The sequence below is a fragment of the Zingiber officinale genome, chromosome 6B (genome assembly GCF_018446385.1).
Source record: "Zingiber officinale cultivar Zhangliang chromosome 6B, Zo_v1.1, whole genome shotgun sequence".
NCBI lineage: Eukaryota > Viridiplantae > Streptophyta > Magnoliopsida > Zingiberales > Zingiberaceae > Zingiber > Zingiber officinale.
The window spans coordinates 66615444-66639821 of record NC_055996.1 but is presented as its reverse complement, the minus strand read 5'-3'; the positions used below and the strand labels follow the sequence as shown (position 1 = coordinate 66639821).

At 38.6% G+C, this 24378-nt stretch overlaps 2 protein-coding genes and 1 non-coding gene across 4 annotated transcripts; 1 reads left to right on the top strand and 2 right to left on the bottom strand.

Moving 5' to 3' along the window:
• Positions 1-4481: 4481 nt before the first annotated feature.
• LOC121991070 lies at positions 4482-5021 on the bottom strand. Its single transcript, XM_042545098.1, has one exon. It carries the CDS (start codon positions 5019-5021, stop codon positions 4482-4484), a length of 540 nt encoding a protein of 179 aa, XP_042401032.1.
• Positions 5022-11839: 6818 nt separating this feature from the next.
• Positions 11840-15468, top strand: LOC121992568 (membrane-anchored ubiquitin-fold protein 3-like). Of its 2 annotated transcripts, XM_042547031.1 has the most exons (4): positions 11840-11976; positions 12086-12318; positions 13631-13801; positions 15024-15468. In XM_042547031.1, exons 2-4 carry the CDS (start codon positions 12189-12191, stop codon positions 15077-15079), a joined length of 357 nt encoding a protein of 118 aa, XP_042402965.1. In that variant the 5' UTR covers positions 11840-11976; positions 12086-12188; the 3' UTR covers positions 15080-15468. The 2 variants fall into 2 exon arrangements, with proteins under 2 accessions (XP_042402965.1, XP_042402964.1); XM_042547030.1 differs by having other exon boundaries at positions 11840-12318.
• A 629-nt stretch (positions 15469-16097) lies between these two features.
• Positions 16098-16169, bottom strand: TRNAW-CCA. The gene has a single exon. It is a non-coding gene; the product is annotated as a tRNA-Trp (tRNA).
• Between the last annotated feature and the right edge of the window lie 8209 nt (positions 16170-24378).

The following is a 24378-nucleotide window of genomic DNA, read 5'->3' as shown; positions in this document are numbered from 1 at the left end:
ACTAATTATGATGTGTCACATCATCAAGGCTAGCACATGTGTGTGCCACCTCATGAGGGAGATCAAGTGTTGTGACTCTTGATATCCCATAGAGGTTTAAAAGCCTTCTTGAAGTGGCCGACCACTTAATTCACAAGGGTTAGTTTCATTTTGGTTTTGTAACCTCCTTCTTCCTCCTCTCATCTTCTTCTCCCTCTCCTCCACCTTGGCCAAACCTTCAAAGGTGCTAGCACACCTTTTGTCTGGTTTTTCTCCACCTAATCGTTCATGTGGATACGTATAGAGGAGTGTCCACTTGAACACTCTTGAGATCCGACAAACTTGGACGAGCGAGATAAGCGAAGGGCTTCGCATCAAGGGTAATCTCTCTACCATGTAGATCTAGAGTAGATCTAGGTTTAGAAACTCGTACATGTAAAGTTTTTGAAATTATTTTCTTCGCACGGATCCGGTGGCATGGGATTTCGAGGTTTCCGCAACGCAAAAAAAATGGTTTTTGCGGCCCGAAAAATCCCAACACGGAGCGAGGGGATGCTGCCTGAAGGCAGAGAGTCTAACCCAGCTATGGAAGGTAGGTGAAAGGAGGAGGAAAAGACATATTTGTTCTTGGAACGCTCCTTAGTATGAGAGGGAGCAGAAGTGGTAGTAGCGGGGATCAGAATAGTAGGGGTTGAAGAACTCCTGGGCTGGTCAAGTTGAGGGCTAGTCGGCCTAGGGGAGGTGACTGGGATGGTAACAGAAGTAGCGACCTCTTAGGTAGAGGGAGAAGATGTGCGAGCAGGAGTTTTGGTCCGAGCCTTTGTAGGGGCTCGTCTAGTAGGAGATAAGGAGGGGGATGCTTGTACTGATGGGGTCATGCGCTTTCTCTTGCCACTACAACAAAAACTCTCATAGACATCGGTTTTCCACCGGTGTCTATTTCATTTTCGACCGATGTCTATGAAGCCGATGTTAAAAGTCTGTCATTTTAGACATCGGGTTAAAACCGATGTAGTATCACTTAACGACACCGGTCTTCAAATCAGTTATTAACTGGTGTAGTATCACTTAACGACACCGTTTCATCAACGGTGTAAAACCGATGTAATATTGTATGTTAATAACACCAGTTTTGGCAGCAGTAAATGACCGATGTAATATTAGTTAATAACATCGATTTTGTAGCGGTGGAAAACCGATGTAATATGTATATTTTTTAACAACACAAATTTGATTTCCGAAACAATGAAAAATCGACAATAATAAAAAAAAATACACAAATATTAACAAATTATACAAATATTTTTCATTCAACAATATCCATAAAATACACAAATATTCACAAATTATATAAATAATCTTCTTACAACAGTATCCATAAAATACTCAAACATTCTTTTTACATCAAAAGCTAGCTAATAGATATCAAAATCAAGGTAGAACATTCTTTTAATAACACATCAAGGTAGAACCGCACTTCAAATGTAATCTAGCATGCATTCAGCCCACTCGAACCGCACTTCATCAATTTCAACTCTAGAGTACTCGAGATTTGTAAACTGTAAAAACACATAAATAATATATTAGTAAACCAAGACTAAAAATCATAGTTGAAAAAGTAGTAAGAGCACCAGGTAACAAAATGACTAATTGGAATGCTTAAAAAGAAAAACATTCATCATTTATCTCAACCACATCATATAGTGATAGATCTATCATTTCTGGTGGCTGCAAGATAACTATGGTCTTATCGGTGTCGTCAACTTCTCTGACATGCTCAGGGTCTTCAGGGAGCAGCTTCTGCCATGACCCAGCCTTCTGGCATGGCAAAGAGTTATCCATTCCCAAACATTGCTTCGCTCTTCCACCCTTCAGTTTTTTCTAGTGTAGTGTTTCCACTGATCTGTCTCTTCTTCAGGTTTCCTCGCATTCCAAAAGTTCTTGGGGTTCATATCCACTTATCATCTACCATCTCATAAATATGTATTTCAAAACCCTTGTATGTTATGTATTATTGATATCTGTGTTATGTTGAACTGATCTGCCCAACAACTTAACTTTGGACTGCTATTTTGTTGGAGCCACTCTGATAGTTTGATTACAGGATAGCTTTCTACCACATGCAACAGGCACATTTGTCAGCTGGGAACCATGCCATAGCCCTCACTGTCATTATGCAAAAGGCAGCAAAGTGACAAGAGAAAAAAAGAAGACAGATCAGAAAGCACACACAACTCTTTCTGTTCCTTTTCAGTTTTATAAGACTGCTGATTGACATTGATGGAGCTGCCTCTGCTCAAAGTTCAAAATGCTGTGAAAATAGCCACCTCTGAATTGTTGAACCAGTAGAGAGACTGAGCCAGAAAGAATCGATAGGGATGGGATACTCTGTGCATTTGAACAATCCACATGATGCATGCATAGCTGCAAAGATACTTAATAACCTTATCCACCACATATACCTACTAGGCACAATTAAGATTGAAGGATTTCAATTATGCATAAGATTTATCATTTGTGTAATTGATTTGATTACTTTGGCTCAAGATATATCATTGCATCACAAGGCCATAAAAATTTAGCACTTAATCTGATACTGAAACAATAAAAATTTCTCCTGTAATGACACAATGGTAAGTAGTTATACAGGCAAAAAAGTAATGAGATTTCTAAATAAGAAAAATGTTGTTATGAAATTGATCTATTCATTACTTTGGATACTGAGATAAGAACTTATATTAATAAACAATACAAATAAAGGACCATGTGATCATAGACAATAGAAAACTCATTACATCGAATGAAGGGGAAAACATAGATAGTGCAGTGTGCACATTATGATGAGCAAGAACAATACTTAAGTAACTCTGACTATTGTCTGCCATTAGTCTAGTTCTAACCCTAGATCAAGGAAATGGTACTAAAATCTATAAAGTCTCAATTATTTCAAACTACATGCTGAATATTCTTTCATAACATAAAGGAGACACTTGTTGACAAGATGTGTTATACACATAAGCCTTAGCACAAAGGGTCATAGCTCTCTTCAAAATCTCGATAACAAATTGAGGGATCAAAGTGAAAGGACTGCATTCATACAAGAAGTGAAAGATTTTTTACAGCATTAATCAGATGAATCCTTATTAACTCTATTCTTGCTGTTTCAGAAACTTTACAAGTTAAGCTTCAAGACATTCCAATTCGGTATGAATGGTTTTCCATGCTAAAAGTATATGTTCTCAATGTATCGATCTTTGTCACCTTTTTATTTTTTTACAAGGATAAAAATAATGAAAAAATCAGTTCTAAATTAAGGCAAGATAACAAACAGATAAGATCTATACTTTTCGCATCTTTTCAGCAAGCTCAACATGTGCAGACTTTACATTATAGTCACTTCCAGTTTTGGTCAGACCCTGCCAAAGAAGGTAGAAAAACTTGAGTTCATACACAAATGTTAAAATATGATCTTATATCATCGAGATGGTAATGTTGTCTGCAGTTGGAAATTGCCTTTGTTATAACCAAAAGAGACAAATCCACACGGTTCATTAAAAGATCTGAAATTGTGTTCTTCACATATTGAACTGTGCCAGGAATATCTCGGTCAATTAGTATCTTGTGTAGGCATTCATTTACCAGATTCTTTACCAACAAACAGTTGTCTCTTCTGACTGTCTCGATGCCTGTTGTTAAGAAATTGAATGCCACTAAATCATGTTTTTTCAATAACTATTAAATAGTTCAAATACTTACCTTTTGTGTCCATTTTGTCAAAACTATCAGGCTTTGTCCAGTACAATCCAGCATATCTCTTCTTGCTTATTAGCAAATAGGGATAATAGACCTTTTCAAATTCAAGCCTAATGGGCTTCAAAAAATGTTTTAAAAAAATTAGGGCAGAGACTAAAAACAAAATTTGAGAATATGCACTATATATTCTTGGATGACAAATTTGCCTCATAGTAAATAAATAAAGAAAGAAAATAAAACGTGATTTAAAATGAAGACTAAAAATGTCAGCTAGGATATCTAGCTATAATACCCTTAGTTTACAATGTCAGCTAGGATATCTAGCTGATAATACACTAAGTAATAGAAATTTAAAGAAACACATGATTTAAGACATCCACAACTCAAATAATCATGTCTCAACCCTCGGATACCTTTATGAAAGTTCCTGTAATATATTCTGATGCTTCTCTTCCTAACTTCATTGCTTCCTCTACAGAAGGCACACCGAATTGTACCATAACAGAGTCAGTGTCCCCATAAATAACCTAGAAAATTGATCATTAAGTAGTCAACTAAAGAATAAAATTGATATCTGTGTTATGTTTCATAGAATTGCCACTCCAGGAAGATAAACCCACCCAGGACGCCTCCCTCCACAACATGTAAGACAAATCGATAGAGTGAGAGATCGAAGGGGCTGCTTCCTTCGGATCCTTGTCCTGGCAAAGCCTGACCTCTATTCTCTTCGGTTCTCCGTCGTAATCAATTCAAGAATGCAATTTTTCTCCTCTGCTGAGGATGAGAAGCAAACCATCGTCGGAAAGATTACTGCTTTTTGTCAAAAGTTCTCCGCCAACATCGACTTCGACGAGGCTTGTTGTCGTCACGAACTTCACTGCAACGACACTGGTCGATAACCTAGACCAGTCGCCATTCGGCCGTTCCAAGCGAACGCTGACCGGAGATAAAAAGAAAGCTAGGCCTCCGCCATTGCCGGGAAAAACAGAGAACGAGAAGGAAGAAGAGAACCCAGGCTTGGTGCCGAAGAATCTGATTGGTTTCCAGTAAATCATAAGCCTGGAGCTCTCGTTCGCCGCACGCGTCACCCTCACCTCCGAGCTATTCATCTCAGCATCGCCATAGAGGGCAAACTCCGTGGCGAAGCTCCGATTTTTCCCCGACCCACCGAAAGAGAAGAAGAGAGCGTTACCTTCTCCAGTCGATGCGCAGTTCCCAGGTGACAAGGGGGCGACAAGCAGAAGGATGATGGTGAGAATGAGAGCGGAAGCGGTCGAGGATGTCGTCATTGGAAAGATCCCTAGGCGAGGTGCAAAATGTGCAGACGACGAAGGAGTAGAAACCCTAAGCACCATGAAGCATGAGGAAAAGACGAAGAAACCAGAAAGCATGAGGAGAAGAAACCCTAAGAGATGGAGCAACCCGCGAGAGGGCAAAGACGGAAGGGAGAGGAGAAGAGAAGGGGAAAGAGGATATGGATGTGGTCGTTTTCCACAGACCTCACAAGGGAGTCGTGTGTTGATCTTGATCGGGCGAAGAAGGGGCGTCGATTTAGCAAGGGGAAGGACGGCGCGATATAGGTTTAGGTTTGGAGGGAAGTGTTGTAAATTTTGGCTAAGTATGGGTGAAAAAATTAAATTATTTTAATTATCATAGACACCGGGTTTTAAAAACCGCTGTTAAAATCGGTGTCTATTAACGAAAAAAAAGGCGCTCATAGACATCAGCTAAAAAACCGATGTCTATGAGCGAAAATCAGCGCTCATAGACATCGGTTTTTGGAAAAACTGGTGTAAAATACTCAAAGACATCGGTTTTTGCTTAAAACCGTTGTTGTTCCACCGATGTCTATGAGGGTTTTTCTTGTAGTGTGCGCTGAAGGCGGAGACGCTTGTCCGGGGGAGGAGAAGGGGTTGGTTCATCCTTTATAAGCGGCTCCACCAACAAAGAACCAGCTTCAGAGACCTTCGGTTGTGCAGAGGGAGGAGCTGAGGTCCCTGCTGGTTCAGGATAGTCGTCATAGAAGAAGTCCCAGCTGGTCCAGAAATAGGAGTCATTGAAGAGGCTGCCCAAAAACGTTTTGTAATCTCTTCGCCCACATTCTTCAAAACATTGCTGGGCAGTTTGGAGGAGTCAACAGAATATGCTCAGAACATGGTGGCTTCTGTAAAACAAGAAAAAGATAACTCAATTAGTGAAGACAAGGAAAAGAAGATGAGAAATTTTATCGAAAGGGGCGCCTATGGATGCTGGGATAGAACTGAGCCCAAAAGTGTGCAGAAAGTCTTCTTGCATTATCACAGAAAGAAGGAGATGCACTCCATCCATTTTTTCGAAAGTTACGAGACAATCTGGCTGATGCTGGTGTTCTCGTAGCTAGGGGGTAGGGGTAGGGAATAACTCCACTGTGTCGGCCAAAGTACGAGTTCGGGAAACTGAACAAAAAAGAAACGAGACTTCCAACCCTTATTGGAAGAGGGCATATCATCAAAAAATGAATACCCGACCCGAGATTGTACCATAAACACACCAGGTTCGGCTCGTTTAAAGGAGTAAAAGTGAAGAAAGAGTTACGGGGTCAAAGAAATTCTGTATAAACGGCAAAGGATTACCATTCAGCGCATAGCACGGAAAATGTTGGGAGCAAATTGCGAAAGAGAAATACCCAGATATTGACTTAGAGATGAAAAGAAAGGGTGAATGGGGAACCAAAGACCACCAAGAAACTGATCCTTAAAGAAAGTCAAGAATCCTGCTGGGGGAGAAGATGGATGTTCATCAGGTTTTGGAGGTAGAAGTTTGTAATCATAGGGCAGGTGCAAGCTGTGCTGGATGACCTTAAGATCACTCCTATCCAAGTCAGAGATGAAGAACGAATACCAAGACTTCTCTATCTCTTCAGCTATAAGCGAAATGACAAGGAAGGAGGAGGATCGAGAAGCACTTACGGAAGGCAAACACAAGAGAGAAGGAGCATCGGCAAGAACAAAAAAAGGCAGTAAAGGGTCAGAGGCAGGTAAGGCAGTAAGAAGGAGACGGCGGACAACCTTTAGGGTTTATAAAGGAAAGCCCTTATGAAGCATCGAAAGTGGGGTATGATAACTCAAGTGTTAAAATGCATGATCGTCGTCAGATCAAAAGGCGAAAGTTATCTAGGGTCATGTGCAAAAAGCGCTTATCAATCATAGTAATGGGAAATGTTCGTGGGACACGTGTCACTCCCCGATGAAAGGTATTAATGATGGATGTGACAAGGAAATCATAGAGGGAGATTTGTGTACGGCAGCACTTCAACGCAGGAATACCATGCATCGGGTGGCGAGACAGCCATGCGATTACCTTAGGAAAGGGAAAGGAAAACCTTACGTCAGGTACCGAGATAGTCATGCGGTTACGTCAGGCACTAACTCTGCCCTCATTTTGTTTTTCTACCTCGAAAGCAGAGTAAGATTTAAATATGGCTTATTTAATTAAAGCTTACGTAAGACATTTTGAGATTGCAGGGGGCATCGCAATTAAGCATAGTTGGCTCGATCTCTGATGCAACACCAAAGCAGGAGTTCCTAGACTAATTCCTGGGCCAGCCTTCAGACACTAATCTGATCTCCCAACTAGTTCCGAGGGGGGTTTCTGAACGACCTCTTAGTCAGGATTCCAGACTCTCGCCCCAGTGCGAGTTATAAGTGAACTTGCTCTCATGACCAACGACCTCTCGGTCGATACTCCAGACTCTCGCCTCAGTACGAGTTATAAGTGAACTTGCTCTCACTACCAACGACCTCTCGTTCGGAATTCCAGACTCTCGCCCCTGTGCGAGTTATAAGTGAGCATGCTCTCATGCCTCCAGACTCTCGCCCCAATGCGAGTTATAAGTGAGCCTACTCTCACGCCCAATGACCTCTCGGTCGGGATTCCAGACTCTCGTCTCACAACGAGTTATAAGTGAGCACGCTCTCACGCCTCCAGACTCTCACCCCAGTGCAAATTATAAGTGAGCATGCTCTCACGCCCAACGACCTCTTGGTCGGGATTCCAGACTCTCGCCTCACAATGAGTTATAAGTGAGTATGCTCTCACGCCTCCAGACTCTTGCCCCAGTGCGAGTTATAAGTGAGCTTGCTCTCACGACCAACGACCTCTCGGTCAGGATTCCAGACTCTAGCCTCACAGCGAGTTATAAGTGAGCATGCTCTCACGCCTCCAGACTCTCGCCCCAGTGTGAGTTATAAGTAAGCTTGCTCTCGTGACAAACGACCCCTCGGTCGGGATTCCAGACTCTCGTCCCAGTGTGAGTTATAAGTAAGCTTGCTCTCGTGACCAACGACCTCTCAGTCGGGATTCCAGACTCTCGCCCCCAGTGCGAGTTATAAGTGAGCATGCTCTCACGCCTCCAGACTCTCGCCCTAGTGCGAGTTATAAGTGAGCGTGCTCTCACGCCCAACGACCTCTCGGTCGGGATTCCAGACTCTCACCTCACGGCAAGTTATAAGTGAGCATTCTCTCACACCTCCAGACTCTCGCCATAGTGCAAGTTATAAGTGAGCTTGCTCTCACGACCAACGACCTCTGGGTCGGGATTTTAGACTTTCGCCCCAGTGCGAGTTATAAGTGAGCATACTCTCACGCCTCCAGGCTCTCACCCCAGTGCGAGTTATAAGTGAGCATGCTCTTACGCCTCTAGACTCTCACCCCAATACGAGTTATAAGTGAGCCTGCTCTCACGCCCAATGACCTCTCGGTCGAGATTCCAGTCTCTCGCCTCACGACGAGTTATAAGTGAGCATGCTCTCACGCCTCCAGACTCTCGCCCAGTGCGAGTTATAAGTGAGCTTGCTCTCACGCCCGACGACCTCTCGGTCAAGATTCCAGACTCTCACCCCAGTGCGAGTTATAAGGGAGCCTTTTTTCGCAACCATCGACATATCGGTCTGGATTCCAGACCCTTACCTCTACGCAAGTTTTAATGATTCGAAAGGTCACACCAAAGAAGGAATACCAAGGAAGGGAGGAAAACACAAGAGAAAAAGCATGAACAAAGGCCCATAGCATAGCCTGACTAGCATTTATTTGATAAAGTTCAGAAGACATTCTTCGAAATACACACTATCATACTAGGAGTGCCAGTCATGCCGAATTCCCTTTCATATGGCAGGATTGGATGGGCACTGATGACCAGCGTTATTTGCCTGGCCTACCTGCTCCAACTGAGCTTGTACCTAAATCAATTCCGCCTTGATATGTTGAATGGAGCGGTGTTGTTGGGCGATAGTTTCGTCTTTTATTCGATTTTCTTCTTGAAGCAAGGTCAAAGAATCCTCATGTTTCATCTTCATATATGTGATAAAGTGGGTTTGGATCTCCAAATCTGCATAAGCCCTATACTTCAAAGCCGCTTCAGCTCGGGTCCGAGATTTAATGGCCAACCAGAGTTCTTCCATCTCCCGATGAAGGGAAGACTGAAGGTCCCTACTCTGAGTCATCTCCAGAAGGCCTCATCCTTCTGGGCGAATAACTGAGTCAGATGAGTGAGCTGTTGGCGTAATGAGGAGATTTCATCAGACCTCGCTGGGGTTTCCATAGCACAAAGGAACCTGAGGAGAGCATAAGAGTAGGAGAAGGGTGGGCTCTTCTTAAAGAAATAGAAGTAAAGAGTTCTTCTTGGGGTGTGCGAAGGCATCTGGGAAATGATGTTGCATTCAAGAACATGATATGTATTCCTAGATCTAGGGATTGATGCAGCAACCCAAACACTCGAAAAATGGAGCAACATCTGATAGCATTCCCAAGGAAAAAGGAGAAGTAGTTAATGTCTCGGTAATGAGGTTTGGTGAAACCGGATTATGGTCTAGTCAGTCGGTCCTGGGTCTCCTTCGACTAGACTTGAAGGGGAGGCTTATGAGATGATGCATAATGGTAGGGTCTGGTCAAGGGGGCGTGGCAGTCAAAAGTCAAGGGGGCGTGACAGTCAGAAGTCAAAGGACGTGGCAGTCAAAAGTCAAGGAGACGTGACAGTCAGAAATCAAGGGGACATGACAGTCAGAAGTCAAGAGAACGTGACAATCTAAGGTTGAGAGTACGCTTCGCTCTACAAAAGAGCTCTAACTATTAAAAGTCACTGCTCGGCTAATACTCGGTCGGGAGACCCAGGTCAGGAATTTAGACTGGTTGCTCGGTCGGGATACCCAGGTCGGGAATTCAGAATGTTTGCTCGGTCAGGATGGTCAGGTCAGGAATTCAGAATGATTGCTCGGTGTCGGGATGCCCAGGTCGGGAATTCAGAATGTTTGCTCAGTCGAGATGTCCGAATTAGGAAGTCAGACTGGAGACGTAAGGAACAGTGAAGGAAGAGTAGGAACTATCTCTACCAGCCGGGTTTTTCTCATAGCAGACTTATATATAAGTACTTGATACGCGTGGTCAGGATATGACGGGCTACTCAGATACATCCAGGTTAGGAGTTCTCTTGTTCATGCCCGATCAACAAAAAGACAACAGTGTCAGAGAATCGTAATCACCTGTCAGAGAATATCTACTGTGTGTCAGGGTATATTCTAATGGTCTGTGACTCGCTGATAACAGAATCTTCCTTTGACCTATAAGAAAATGCCAAGTGTCCCTTATCGCTAGACCAGGTCTAACACCCAACATTCCCTGGCATTTGTTAGTGGCCCAAAGTACGCATATAAAAAGGGGTGTCCTCTCCCTTGCGCAGGTATACGCTAACTCACTTTTTCACATCTATCTTCTACTTTTTACGTTTTACTATTCTTCTGGGAAAAAAGTACCTGACTTGAGTGTCGAAGGACCTGCTCCGGGGACTTTTTCCCTGGTTCGTGGTCTCTAATGTGGAGGGTGTTTGTTTGAGTGTGCGCAGGGAACTCTCGCTTCATCATCCTCGTCACGGCCCCTTGTCAGCAGCCCGTGTGAACCCGCCCTCGAAGTACTGTACTCATAGAGAGTCTCCGTCACCTTCCGTCAACACTAATGACAACGCAACCGGTCTTCATTTGACTCGGATTCCGGATGGGATCAGCTATATACATCACTTCTCCATGTGGATAGGCAAGGAAGCTTAAAGCTCAGTTGGATGAGCAAATGACTTCATATCATAGACTCATTTCATCAAAACCATATGGTTCAGAAACAGATACAGAATCTGGAATCGAACATTTTCTGAAGCTACTCCAACTGGCGAACTTGGTGATCTTCTTAGGGCTCGTAGATTATTTCTAATACATCGACAAACTCGGCATAAAGAAACTCTACAAGATCACACTCAGGTATTTGTTTCTGCTAACTCAAACAAGTCTACTGATAATTTATGCTCTAGTTAAACGTAACAGTGTAAAGATTACAATCATAAAAGTAATATTTTGACCTAAGAGATTTGATCGTCTATGCGTCGTTAGCTGTCTTTTATAATAATCATAAAAGCTTCTCATGGCTTGGTGATAGTGAAGCGAGAATATCCATATCAATTATTCTATCTAAAAATTTTACATCAATTATTGTATCTAAAAATTTTATCATAAATTTTTGATAAGTCATTAAAAACCATCTACATCAGTTACTTTATCCATTCTCTACATTTATATATGATAAATAACCTTTACCTTAAAAATAAAATAATATTTCTTTTTAATCTTTTTAATCTTTTCAATTTCTCTCCTTCTACTAATTCCATAAATATAATAATAAAAATAGAATAGAGAAATGAAAATAATAAAAAAAATTAAGGATGGTAGAAAGTTTAGAGTATTTGATATAATATATAGTGAAAAATAATTATTTAAATTTAATAAAGTAAGTTATTTATTTTAAATTTTAGATATAGTAATAAGGAACTCTTAACAATGATTTACCTATTCAATGATTTTAAATATGATTAAATATGCTTCACATAATTATGGTGTAATTTTTTAAAAAAAAATGATGCGAAATTTACTAAAGATGAATTAGCCATGTTAATAGCCAGTTAGTACAAAGGTTTAAAAATATGAAAAAAAAAATAGAGGAGGCAGTTTGAAAAAGAGAATAAATTTGGGGTGAAATGGAAATTTCGACCAACTTTGCTTTAATTTAATATTTTACTGATTGGAATAAGAAGAGCTGTCGCCTATCCTCCGCCTGCGTCAACGCGGGAGGCCTCCCCGGTCGCCGATTTACCCTCGGAGTCCATCAAAATCCAATCTTTATGCGCTGGCTACCTTCTTCTTCAGCCGGAACAGCAAGATTTCGATCTAGGTCATCGCTGAATCACTATACTCCCCTTATCTAATCTCGGATCCCACTTTCCTGCTCGAAAAGGGCTTTTCTTTTTGCCCCTTATCGCGATTTCAATCGCTTCTGCCAGATTAGGGCTTTTACGGATTTGCGTAAAGATCGGCATCGCTCTTTCAAGTCGAAACCATGGGATGTTGAATCGAAGATTCTCTTTCTAGCGGAAGTTATTTGGAATGGCCGAAGAGGATTTGATTGAGCTCAAATTTAGACTCTTTGATGGCACCGACATCGGGCCGACCAAGTATAAGCCTTCCACCACCGTTCAGTCTCTCAAAGAATTCGTAATCTCTCGATGGCCTCAAGGTAAGAGCATGATGACTTCGGCATCAGTTTTCAGTTTTCTCTTTCTTTTTTTTTTGGGTGCCTTTTTTTTCACTTTTTTCCTGGATTAAGTCCATTACTTTAGACATTGTCTTTGTAGTTTTTAGAAGAGTTAACTCATGAGCACCATGTAAGTTTGTATAACGATCAAAGCAACAATTTCCTTGCTTCTCTATGATGTTGATGCTTCTTGCTTTAGGCTGTCATTGGTTCATTGGACATAAACGGGTTTAGAAAATCCTGAAGAGGAAATCAATTTATTTTAGTTTCTGCTTTCCTACTTGATACTAACTTGTGGTAGCATTCTCATGTTATCCATGTGCAGTTGTCTTGGATATCTATTATTATGATTATTTTACAACTTTTTCCCACTTATGAATCACCTTCGCTGCCTTGGTGGCTTGGTCTACAATTGTCCATTTCCATGTATTGGGATAATACTAACAATGAATCAATTGATTTCTGGATCAGTCTTCCCTACTTTATGCAGGTGGATATATAATTTTAGTAATAGATAAATCAATGATTACGAAAGTAAATTATATTGCTATCGAGATAAATTGAGATAAATTCATGGAAGAGGAAGAACTAACGAACAAATTTCTTTGCTCCATATCATATGTTCTAACTGGTTACATGTTTATCTCCTTGGACATTCTAAATCTTCAACTCTAACCAGATTCACCTATGTTCTGCCATCTAACATGGTGGCTATTGTACTTCTGTATGAGAACTAAAATGAGAATCTGTAGGTGTAACCATTACCATTTGAAGGAACTAGCAACCTTACATTTGGAATTGTCAATGAGCTGGAAAATTTGTGATTGTAGGTTATACAATGCTCATTTGATGGAGCTAGTAATCTTACATTTGCAATTGTCAATGAGTTGGACAATTTGTGAATGGAACGTTTAAGATAAATCTCTTTCTGCAAATAATTTATCATTATTCATATGCTGCTGCAAGTAAATCTATCATTACAGATATGCGCTCCAAAACTTAAACTTCGTGATCCATTCTGCAAGTTTTGTTGTAGTTCGCATCAGTTTAGTAATGATATCTTCTAACTAAACTACATAATTAATTAATAACATACTGTAAAAATTTTGGCAGATGATTCTTTGCTATCATGATCGTCATTGCCTGAAATGTTCCCCTCTTTATTATAGGATTTTACTAGTGTATCATATAACACATTCAACTTAATGAGACTATTTATCGTCTCTCCTCATGACAACGTTTATATATTTTCATCACTATTCCTTTGTAACCTTTTTCATGCTTTTCTTTTCAGACAAAGAAATTGCCCCAAGAACAATAAATGATGTGAAGCTCATAAATGCTGGAAAAATACTGGATAACCACCTGACTATTGCTGAGTCGAGGGTATCTGTTGGTGAGCTTCCTGGTGGTCTGATCACTATGCATGTTGTAGTTCGGCCTCCTGTTTCTGACAAAACTGATGGTACTTTCTTTCTTTGCTCATGCAAACACTTACTACTACTGTCAAAGTAACTTTATACCTTTTAGGGATTGGATTTTTCATTACTTAGTAGGTTAGCGATTTACTTCCTCTCTTGTTTGCAGCATATCTTTTACCTCAGCATAGCTCAAAACATAATGTTGATTGTTGCTGAATCTGTTATACTGTCAAGTAACAGCTATTTCTTACGATAAAATTAGCCCGGAATACTGTTAGATCTTAATTATCTTATTTATAAAATAATTTTTCTTGCTTGTTCAATTTCTGTTGTAATGATCGCAGATTCAGCATTTTTGTAGAGTGTGTTTTTAGCTTTGATGCAAATTGGAAGCTGGGCGTTCATATGCAATATCTTTCATCTGTAGTATCGATTTTTTTCTTATATCAATATATTGATGCATGCTATAGTAGTTTGACATTGTCATCCTGTTCCTTCGCCCTGAATGGATCACGGTAACCCAATTGGACTACGTGCATGTGTTCTTACATGATGGCATATCAACAGGGGCTCTGGCTTATCCGACTACTTTAGTCATGGTTATACTTAGACAAACATGCTTAAAAGAGTAACTCAGATTCACCACGAAACAATTATCCTATTTCTTTGGGTATAAGCTTACTATGTTTTTTCTGTTTACGTTCTACCATTCAATGCCCATTGAACTAAAACTGTAAATGTGATTCTTGTTGCTTTTACCTCATACACATGGAACATATACCACTGTTGGATTAAGATTTTGTTTGGTTTAACTAGATTGACAGTTGGGTTATAATAACAGACAGCCACATTTCTTACTGTAGATTAAAACCTAAACAATTTCCTTTATTATTTGACCTGGACTGTTATTTGGTTTAAACTTATATTGGCACGGCTAATATAAATTGGCACATTTTGTATATTGTTTGCCCTCGTTAGTTTCTTCCAGTTTGGCAAATATTGACACATTTGCATACTTGTCGCACTGATAACCCTTCATCAGTTTCTTTTCCATTTTCACAAAAATTGAATCAAGTATGCTTGACCATACGACAATAGGTATCATAATTCATATTGCACATTACTGCTATGATTAAGTATGATTTTAGCTGAATCTGTTTCCTTCATCCATTGCTACTGCCGACTTCTTATAAACATAGACTTGCTATATCGATATGGCAAGATATCTGTATCCCTTCACTAATATAATATGAGACTCCTTTACAGAGAAGCAACTCGCTAGAGCCTCAAAACAGAACAGGTGCCGTTGTACAATTCTCTGAGGCTCTGACTACACAAACTACAGAATCATTTCTTGTCTGTTTGCATTGGAGTTCAAACTTAGCACCATCTTTGTTTGGTCCAGAAACTTCAAGTTATTACTGTTGTTTGCATTGTTGCTCCAAAGATATGCAAACTGTTTTTAGGCGGGATTCACTAGTCATCAATAGATTGAAGGGTGAAATGTGGGAAAAACATGTCAAGATTTGTGGTTGTGTAAATTGGAGTCTCAAGCAGTGATTTGTTGTTTCTTTTAACTGTGAAATTGGTAGTGATTCAGTGATTCATTCCACAATGTAATTCTGTTTTGGTTTGTCTTTTAAATATGGTAATATCAAATTCACAATATGAGATATTTGCCACTAAAAGAAAGCTATTTAAGATTGATGTATCCCTTTATTGAATGTTATCATAGAAAATATCACTAAATAAGTTATATTTCGTTGATTTTATGTCCGAGGTGTCTTTTAGCCTCTAAACTTGCGATGGTTTAGGGTTTAGGGATCCCTTGAATAAGATCTATCATGTTCATCCGATCCACAAGATGATTGTTTTTCAATCCAATTCCATCAATTTACATCACTCCATTCTTTGAGTCATGTAAAACCTACTAATATTTTTAAACTGATTTATTTTTATAAATAGGTTAATATGACAATACACTTACCACTTTCAAATTGTAGTTTTATTAATACTATTTTAAGTTGGAGGAAATTGTATAGTTGAATTATGTCTGCAGCTTAAAATAAGTTATTCTTCAAATATTTTATCTAATTAACATGAAAATGATTGTTAAATAAAAATGTGCTAAAATTTGCTAGCAAAGTATTCGTGTTTGAATATATAAAAGTAGAATATGCACACGTTAAATTTATTAAAACTCTTTATATGTAATTTTATCTGGATAAATATTACCATATCCTTTTAGCATTAGAGGGTTGAAAATAATATATTATAAGGGCAAAAGATAAGCAGAATACTTCGTGGTTTGATTAAAAATGCAATTGGGAAATAAAAAGGTGAACCTGACGTGAATCGAACACGCAACCTTCTGATCTGGAGTCAGACGCGCTACCATTGCGCCACAGATCCATTTGATGATTCGGTTGAGAATAAATTATATAAAACCAATAGTTTTGATCATTCATTTTTATTTTTAGAAATAGTGCTTCAAGAACAATTTTTTTTTTTTAAAAAAAAGGAATTATTGTTAACTACCCTAATTTATTTTAAAAATTGTTTGAAATGGTATAAATTTGAACTAAAAAATAAGATTGATAAAAGAAGGGTGTTGGAGTCCATCAATATTATACACACACATTTTGGTCTACTATTATTTTTTTTAACGGAGACTTCTCATAAAAGAGAAGATCAAATTTGATTGTGGCTTGAATAAAAGTCATTCACTATAACAAAATCAGATATTGCAATTTATATTCCAACACCGCTCAAATTACAAAGATGATTTTTTTTTTTATATAAAATAATTTCATTTAACTCCATATTTTATAGAGAGCGTGAATTTAAATTTCATTAATTTCGTGTTGATCAATACAAGTGAAACTTATTCTTTCATCCACTAACCTACATACATCACTTTGTAACATCTTATTTACATAGACAAGGGAGAGATGTGAGATATAGCACAAGTGAAACTTATTATTCCAACCATATCAATCGACATATGGATCACCCTATTTTTTTTGGATGCAAAGTCGAGGTGGTAAAGCATCTTCCTTGGTTCCATGAGCCACTATCAACTTTGTCATCCTCTCTCTGTAAGACGAGCGACGACGAGGGTTTTACAAGGTGCCTCAATGGTTCTATGATGTAGGATTTTGCCACGAGGCCATCTTTGAGCTGTGTTTTCCCTAGTTTAATTTTTTCGTCTTCTTCCCTCATGCATTCCTAAATAGTGTCCATGTGGCAAAAAATTATTGTTGCTTGGCACCCGGTTAGAGGGAGATGAATAACCTTATAAAAATAAAATACATTTCTCGTTCTTTATAACTTAATTAAAATAACATTTACATTAAAAAAAAATAAAAAAATTGATTAAAAAGGAGAGGCATAAAAAGGTTATTTGATTTGTAATCAGGGGATTGTTAATCCAAAGAAATTAAAAGTTTACTAAAAATCTCCTTTGTACGGAGAAGCATCTTGCAATAGTCAAAACTCACAACTACAAACCTAAAGTCAAATGGAATCAATTATAAATATTGTTCTAAGCTACTGGGACCAGAGCTATATTTATATCTCTGGTCGGAGTGCCTGGAAGGATTCCAGACGCCTAGAGGGAAATAAACTTTTATCCCCATTGCAACGAAATACGTCATGTCATGTTTGTATGAAATTCCTAGTCCGGGCACCATGAGTCCAGGCACCCGGATCGAGAAAGTCAATTATCTGTTGACTTTTAGTCTCAGTCTTCCACTCCGATTCCACTGGCATTAATCCGGGTCTTCCACTCCGGTTCCACTTGCTTGGATGATTTTGATCATCCGGAATGGAGCTCACCCTAACCTATTTTCCGGTCTTCTTGAGCAACCTTCTGCTCTAGCTTCTCGTCCCTTAGAAATGTCATGCACCTCCTTCTTGTTCGCTAACGTACTCTTCTGCAGTACCTCGTCCCTCGGACTCACCGAGCTCCTTGACTCTCTCTCGTGTTGTCCTTCTAGCTAGCTGCGTCTTTCACTCGACTTTCTATACTCCTAAGTTCCTACACACTTAGACAAAATGGTTAAACACCAACACCTAACCTGACTTGGTTTATCATATTAAAACTACATTGGGATACTAACAATCTCCTCATTTTGATGTGAACAACCCAAGTTAAGTTAGGGAAAAAAACATTAATAAATAATAATAAGATAAATTTTGCAAATAATAATGTGCAAAAATTAATATTACTCTCTCCCTATACTTAATCTTCACTTCTTCCCCTTTACTCCCATTAAAAATAGGGTACTTTAAAATAAAAAATCTAAAACAAAACACTATTTTTCAGAAAATAAAAAAATGTAAACAATTTGGAATCTTATAACGAATTTTGAAAAATATTTAAATAAAAAAAATTTACTAAGGGTTGAGCAGAAATAAAAATTTTCAAAAAAAAAATCTTTTCCAAAAAAATGATAATTTTTCACAGAAAAATAAAGTTTAAAAATAACTCTAAAAAAAATTAACAGAAAATATTTTAAAATTTTTATACAGCTAAGTGATGAAATTTTATTTATCGAAAAAATTATCTTCTAAATAATTTCTAACATAAATTTTGACAAACAATTTGTTTGAAAGCATTAGATTTTTAATTAAATATTTAACAGTTAGTCAATTAAGCATTCATTTCAGTAATTGGCTTCCAGGCTGTAGTGAGGAAATAGACCTTCTTGGTTATTGGAACAATAATCACTTCTAGACAAAACATTTTAAAAAAATTAAATATTTAATTTTCTTTCTGAAAGCCCTAAATCTAACTGTCAAAAATTTTAATTAAAGAACACAGGGCACAAAAAAAATAAATTTAAATATGATTTTAAAATTCAAAATAGATTCCTTCCTACAAGATTAATTAAAAATTTCTTAGGAACATATTTCTATGATATTTTTCTAATTTCACCTTTATAGTATCTAGAATGTCAATTTAGTCCATTATACTTTCTAACTTGTGAGTATGCATTATTTTTAATTTATTATTTCAATATTTCATTTTCTATTTTTATCTTGTCGAAATCTTATAGTCGATAAAATATTGCTAAGGTTAATTTTAATTCTTCATATTTTTAATAATTTTTTATTTTTATTTCTAATTTGTAGGAACTCTTCGACAGTATTTTTATAAATTTAAATAATTTATCAGGAGGTAGAGACCGTACCTGACTTACATTGTTGATCTCATTATCTAAAACTCCCCCTGAAGTGTTGTTTCCTTCTGATGTCGCTTCCCCTTCATCGATGCTCTTGATGCTCATTTCGGACGAGCTTGCTTCGTCTTTATCTTCTTGGTGATTTGCCACTAACGCAAGTCCGGCGAGGGCTTCGATCTCCAATTTGGACGACGTTTCGTCCCATGTCACCTTTAGATTATACTTGGTCTAGGCTGGCTTCTTGTTCTTCTCCTTGTCCTTATTCTTATCCTTACTCTTCAATTTAGGGCAGTTGTCTTTCACGTGCCATTCTTTATTGCAGTGGTAGCATCTTATCTTTCTTCTTCTTTTATTCTACACTTGATTAAATTTATTAGTTTTCAACAACTTTTTAAATCTTCTTACCATGAACGTCGTTTTATCATCATCGAGAGAAGATTTAGAATCAGGTTCGTCCACTTTTGCTTTTAGGGTAATGTTGTCCTTTGTCTCCTTCTTCAGATTGCACATCGTGTTTCATGAACTTCAAATGTTAAAAACAACTCTTCTAAAGTACTTACTGTTGGAGTAATCCCGATGGTCCGCGGGACCATGTGTTTTGGTGTTTGGGCAAAGGGTTTAAGTTAGATTCACCCTTGTATTTGATATGTGTATTTGAGTTGTGCAGGTTTGCAGGATACACATGTGACTTAGGTTGATGGCTTCGGGTCCGGTGAAGGATGGAGCATCCGAGGGATCGTGGACAAGGCAGCGAGGACAAGGGCCGAGGGAAGCTACTTCGAGGCATACGCGAAGGATGACATTGGGGACGAGACGCGGGCTTGAATGCATCCGAGGGACGAGAGACAAAGGAAGTATGCTTGAAGGCAAGAGGTCAAAGCTGCAAATGAAGTATCAAATGAGTCATAAGGGTGAGGGTATGAGTGCATGAGAGATTGTACTCGGAGTAAAATTCTAATTTTAGGGGTTTACTGTAGCAGTACTGTAGCGCTACTGTAGCAGTACTATAGCGCTACTGTAGCAGTCGACTGGTGCAGTCGACTGGGGCAGTCGACTGGCAGCGAATAGAATGTCTCTGTTGGCTCGGTTAGTGTGGAATCGAGCCGTTGGGATGTAACGGTCGAATTTCCACAGAGGGCAGTCGACTGCATGTTTTAACAGTCGACTGGTAGGCGGGGTTTTCCAACCCGTGGCCTATATAACCAAGCCTTGGGAGCTTGGTTGAGTTTGACGAAATAGAGGTGGTTAATCTCTATCAGTAGTCTACCTGTGCCCTAGCGTCAAAGGAGTCCTTGGTGAGCGTTGTGGTGAGGTTTCTCCACCCACAAGGAGGTTGAGCTAGCCGGAGTTTGCCGGGGACTAATTCACCGACGGATTGAGGGATCGTCCACCTTACGGACACGCCATGGAGCAGGAGCAAGTTATCTCCGAACCACGTAAACGAACGTGTTACCGGTTTGCATTTCCTTTCCTAGTTTTAGTCTTTCTACTTGTTTGTTTGTATTTCCGCTTGCGCATACTAACGAGTGTAGGAAGCAATCGATTTGGGGGTGCCGTCTATCCAACCCCCCTTCAAGCCGGCCACCGATCACCCAACACTTTCTTCTATATCCTTGGAGATAATAAGCATATACACTCATTCAGTAGTCCTAGAAAATGCATTAAGCGTGTACCTTATCGAATTTCGATTGGTTATCTTTTCTTCAAGATTCGTGAGTCCAATTATAAGTTCCTTATTCCTTGAGTGAAGGTGTGCAATAGTTTCGCCTCCTTCTAATTTGAGGTTGCTGATATGGTTCCGGAGCAAATCTTGTTTCATGAGTTTTGCCTCCGAGATCCCTTCGTGTAGTTCCAGAAATTTCTCTCAGAGGTGCTTGGCTGACTCGTAGGCTCAAATCTGGTTGACTTCTTGAGGTGGTAAAACGCTAAGCAGATAAAACTCTGTTTTACCATTTGCCACGAAGTTGGCTTGCTCCTTCATTCATTGATATTTTTCTCTGCCCTCTGGTGCTACAGAACCAAATGTTATGATTAATAGTAACTCAAAATCTATCTTAAAGAATACCTCCATCTTTTTCTTCCAGCTGGCAAATGCTCCCTCGAACTTCGGTGGGTAGATGCTCAGTTCAACCATCTCTCGTGCTTCGTTTGGCAGTTAGTCCTCTTGAAACTGTTGGGCTCTGATACCAATTGTTAGTCCCTTGGCGGCGGCTAAAGGGGGGTGAATAGCCCTGTAAAAATAAAACACCTTTCTTGTTTTTTATAACTTGATTAAACTAACACTTGCATAAAAGAAATTTAAAAAACTGATTAAAAAGAAGAGGCACAAAAGGGTTACTTGATTTGTAATCTCCTGATTTGCAATAAGGGGATTGCTAATCCAAGAAAATTGAAAGCTAACTAAAAATCTCCTTTGGGCGGAGAAGCCTCTTACAGTAATAAAAAATCACAACTACAAAGTTAAAGTCAAATGGAATCAATTACAAGTATTGTTCTGAGCTACTGGGACCAAGGCTGCATTTATAGTCCTGGTCGGGGCGCCTAGAAGGGTTCCAGGTGCCTAGAAGGGGATAAACTTTTATCCCTGTCGTAACAGAATGCGTCACGTCACATTTGAATGAAATTCCTGGTTCGAGCGCTCGAATCGAGAAAATCAACTTTCTGTTGACTTTAGGTCCCGATCTTCCGCTCCGGTTCCAGTCGTATTGATCCAAGTCTTCTGCTCCGGTTCTATTTGCTTGGGTGATTTCGGCCATCCGAAATAGGACTCACCCAAACCCTATTTTTCGACTTTTTCGAGCAACCTTTCGCTTTGGCTTCTTGTCCCTCGGAAACACCACGCGTCTCCTTCTCATCCGCTAGCGTACTCTTCGGCAGCGCCTTGTCCCTCGGATGCACTGAACCTGTTGGCTTTCTTTCGTACCGTTCTTCTCGCTAGCTGCGTCTTTCGCTCGACTTCCTATGCTCTTAAGTTTTTGCACACTTAGACAGAGAGGTTAAATACCAATAGGATCTAATTTAACTTGTTTGATCACATCAAAATTATCTTAAGGTACTAATAAAATTTCTCACCGTCAGCCTCATGATAAAATAAAAAGGATAAATTATGATGACTAAACGGTCGCTCTAAATGAATTAGATTTTATTTTTTTAAAGGATTAATCTCTTGAGAATTTGATCCTAGCTCTTATATAGAAATTTACCATTTAAGTACCTTAATGTCCATGGAAGACTTCTAAACAGAGCCCATGACACTATCTTGGTATGCCGTTGACGCTTTGATAGATGTCATACAGTCTTGGTTAGCAAATACATGTTGACTTCATAAAATGGCTCTTGTTAATTTTTTTTTTAAAACAATAAAATGATGTGGCATGCTAGGGACCCTGTAAAAGAAATTTAACAGTTAATTTTTTTTTTTAAGTTGGCATCACAACTTCATACAAATTTAAGTTAATTTTTATGGATAATAACTCATTCCCATGTATCTTTTCAATGAGTCATTACCCTATTTTTATCAATCAAAATATTCTCTTATTCCAAAAATACCCTTAACCTAAAATTAAAATTTTCTCCCTTAATACCAAATATCAAAATATATATATTTATTTTTCTTTCATATTACTTCTCTCTCCTTGTTCTCTCTCATCATATTTTCTCTCTCATCATTTTATCACACACTTTCTCTCTCCTTAATCTTTTCTATCACACTCTTTTTTTTTTCTCATTACACTTTCTCTTTCATCATACTTTTCTCTCTCCTCAATCTTTTCCATCGCACTCTCTTCCTTCTTTTTCTCTCATCATACTTTCTCTCTCCTCAATCTCTCCCATCACACTATATTTTCTCTTTTTTTCTTATCACACTTTCGCTCTCATCACACTTTCTCTCTTCTCAATCTCTCCCATCACACTATCTTTTCTCTTTTTTTCTTATCACACTTTCGCTCTCATCATACTTTCTCTCTTCTCAATCTCTCCCATCACACCATTGCTCTCTTTTTTCCTCATCACACTTTCTCTCTCATCATACTTTCTCTCTTCTCAATCTCTCCCATCACACCATTGCTCTCTTTTTTCCTCATCACACTTTCTCTTTTATCATACTTTCTCTCTTCTCAATCTCTCCCATCACACCACTGCTCTCTTTTTTTCTCATCACACTTTCTTTCTCATCATACTTTCTCTCTTCTTAATCTCTCTCATCACACTCTCCCCTCATTTTTCTCATTATATTTTCTCTCTTCATCCTCTCCCATCATACTTTCTCTTACATCATATTTTCTCTCTCATCTTCTCTCATCATGATCTCTCCTATCACACTCTCTTTTCTCATTTTTTTTCATCACACTTTCTCTCTTTTCATTATTTCTCATCACACTTTCTCTCTCATCAGACTTTCTCCCTCATCATTTTCTTTCATCATATTTTTCTCTCACATTCATCTTTTTCTCACATCTAATTTTTTTCTCTTATTTTCCTTTAAGGATAAAAAGGGAAATTTTGATTTATTCCGATAGAAAATATGCAACTAACCAAACATTGCTTTTAAGAGTGATATTCATGCTCATATCCATTCCCATTCCACAATATAATGATTCTCATTCCGATTCCTATTCCTAGGAAAGAACCAAACGCCCCCTTAGTTTACGTCTATTAATTCTGAGGATCATCGGTCTATAAAAGTTTTTCATCCTAAAGTATTAGCAGCGAGCCATCCATTAGTCTAATATTTTTAGATTTATCATTTATTAAGAAAAATTTATCCATTATTCATCAAACCTAAGACTTCTCAACCCTTAGATATATGGGGAATTGAGGATATTATCATATTTACCCCGGAGACAACCTAACCATCTAATCATTGGAGATGCTCTTATACTTCATCTCATTTTTCTTATCTTCTTCATATTTCTCCTATACCATACTTTTACATCAACTAATTATGCTAGAGAAGATTAACTTAGGTTACTCAAAGATTAAGCATTCAGTAATCAGTACTTTTAAAATCAAATCAAAAACACAAGATGCTAAGTGGACTAGTTTCGGCTCACAGGTTAAGTGGTCAACCGATGAACAATTGGTCAAATTGTAAGTCAACCCAGACAACTCAGGTGAATGAATTATAAATGAGTAAAATCAAAATGAAACTCAGGTGCCAACTTGACTTCGTGCTATCTTTCATTAACAAACCAGCCAAGTGTCAAAACCAGACACAGAATATTTGCAGAATACTTGAGATCGATCCTTTGCAAGATCAGAGCTAATTCCAAAGTATATCATATCATCAAAGTTTGCCTTCTGCAAATCTAGCAACTAGACATAAATTATATTGGTAATTCAACATCAAAACTAAACAGTTTGAAATATTCTGACCAATAGACAGCATCATTCATGATTCATGTGGAGGGTGGTCAAAGCTTAAATGCTATTCA

Excerpts from the sequence above, each read along its gene's own strand:
- LOC121991070 (XM_042545098.1), bottom strand. The coding sequence starts at position 5,021 with ATGACGACATCCTCGACCGCTTCCGCTCTCATTCTCACCATCATCCTT.
- LOC121992568 (XM_042547031.1), top strand. The coding sequence starts at position 12,189 with ATGGCCGAAGAGGATTTGATTGAGCTCAAATTTAGACTCTTTGATGGC. Across the intron at positions 12,319-13,630 it reads AATCTCTCGATGGCCTCAAG|ACAAAGAAATTGCCCCAAGA; the intron begins GTAAGAGCATGA and ends TTTTCTTTTCAG. Across the intron at positions 13,802-15,023 it reads TGTTTCTGACAAAACTGATG|AGAAGCAACTCGCTAGAGCC; the intron begins GTACTTTCTTTC and ends ACTCCTTTACAG.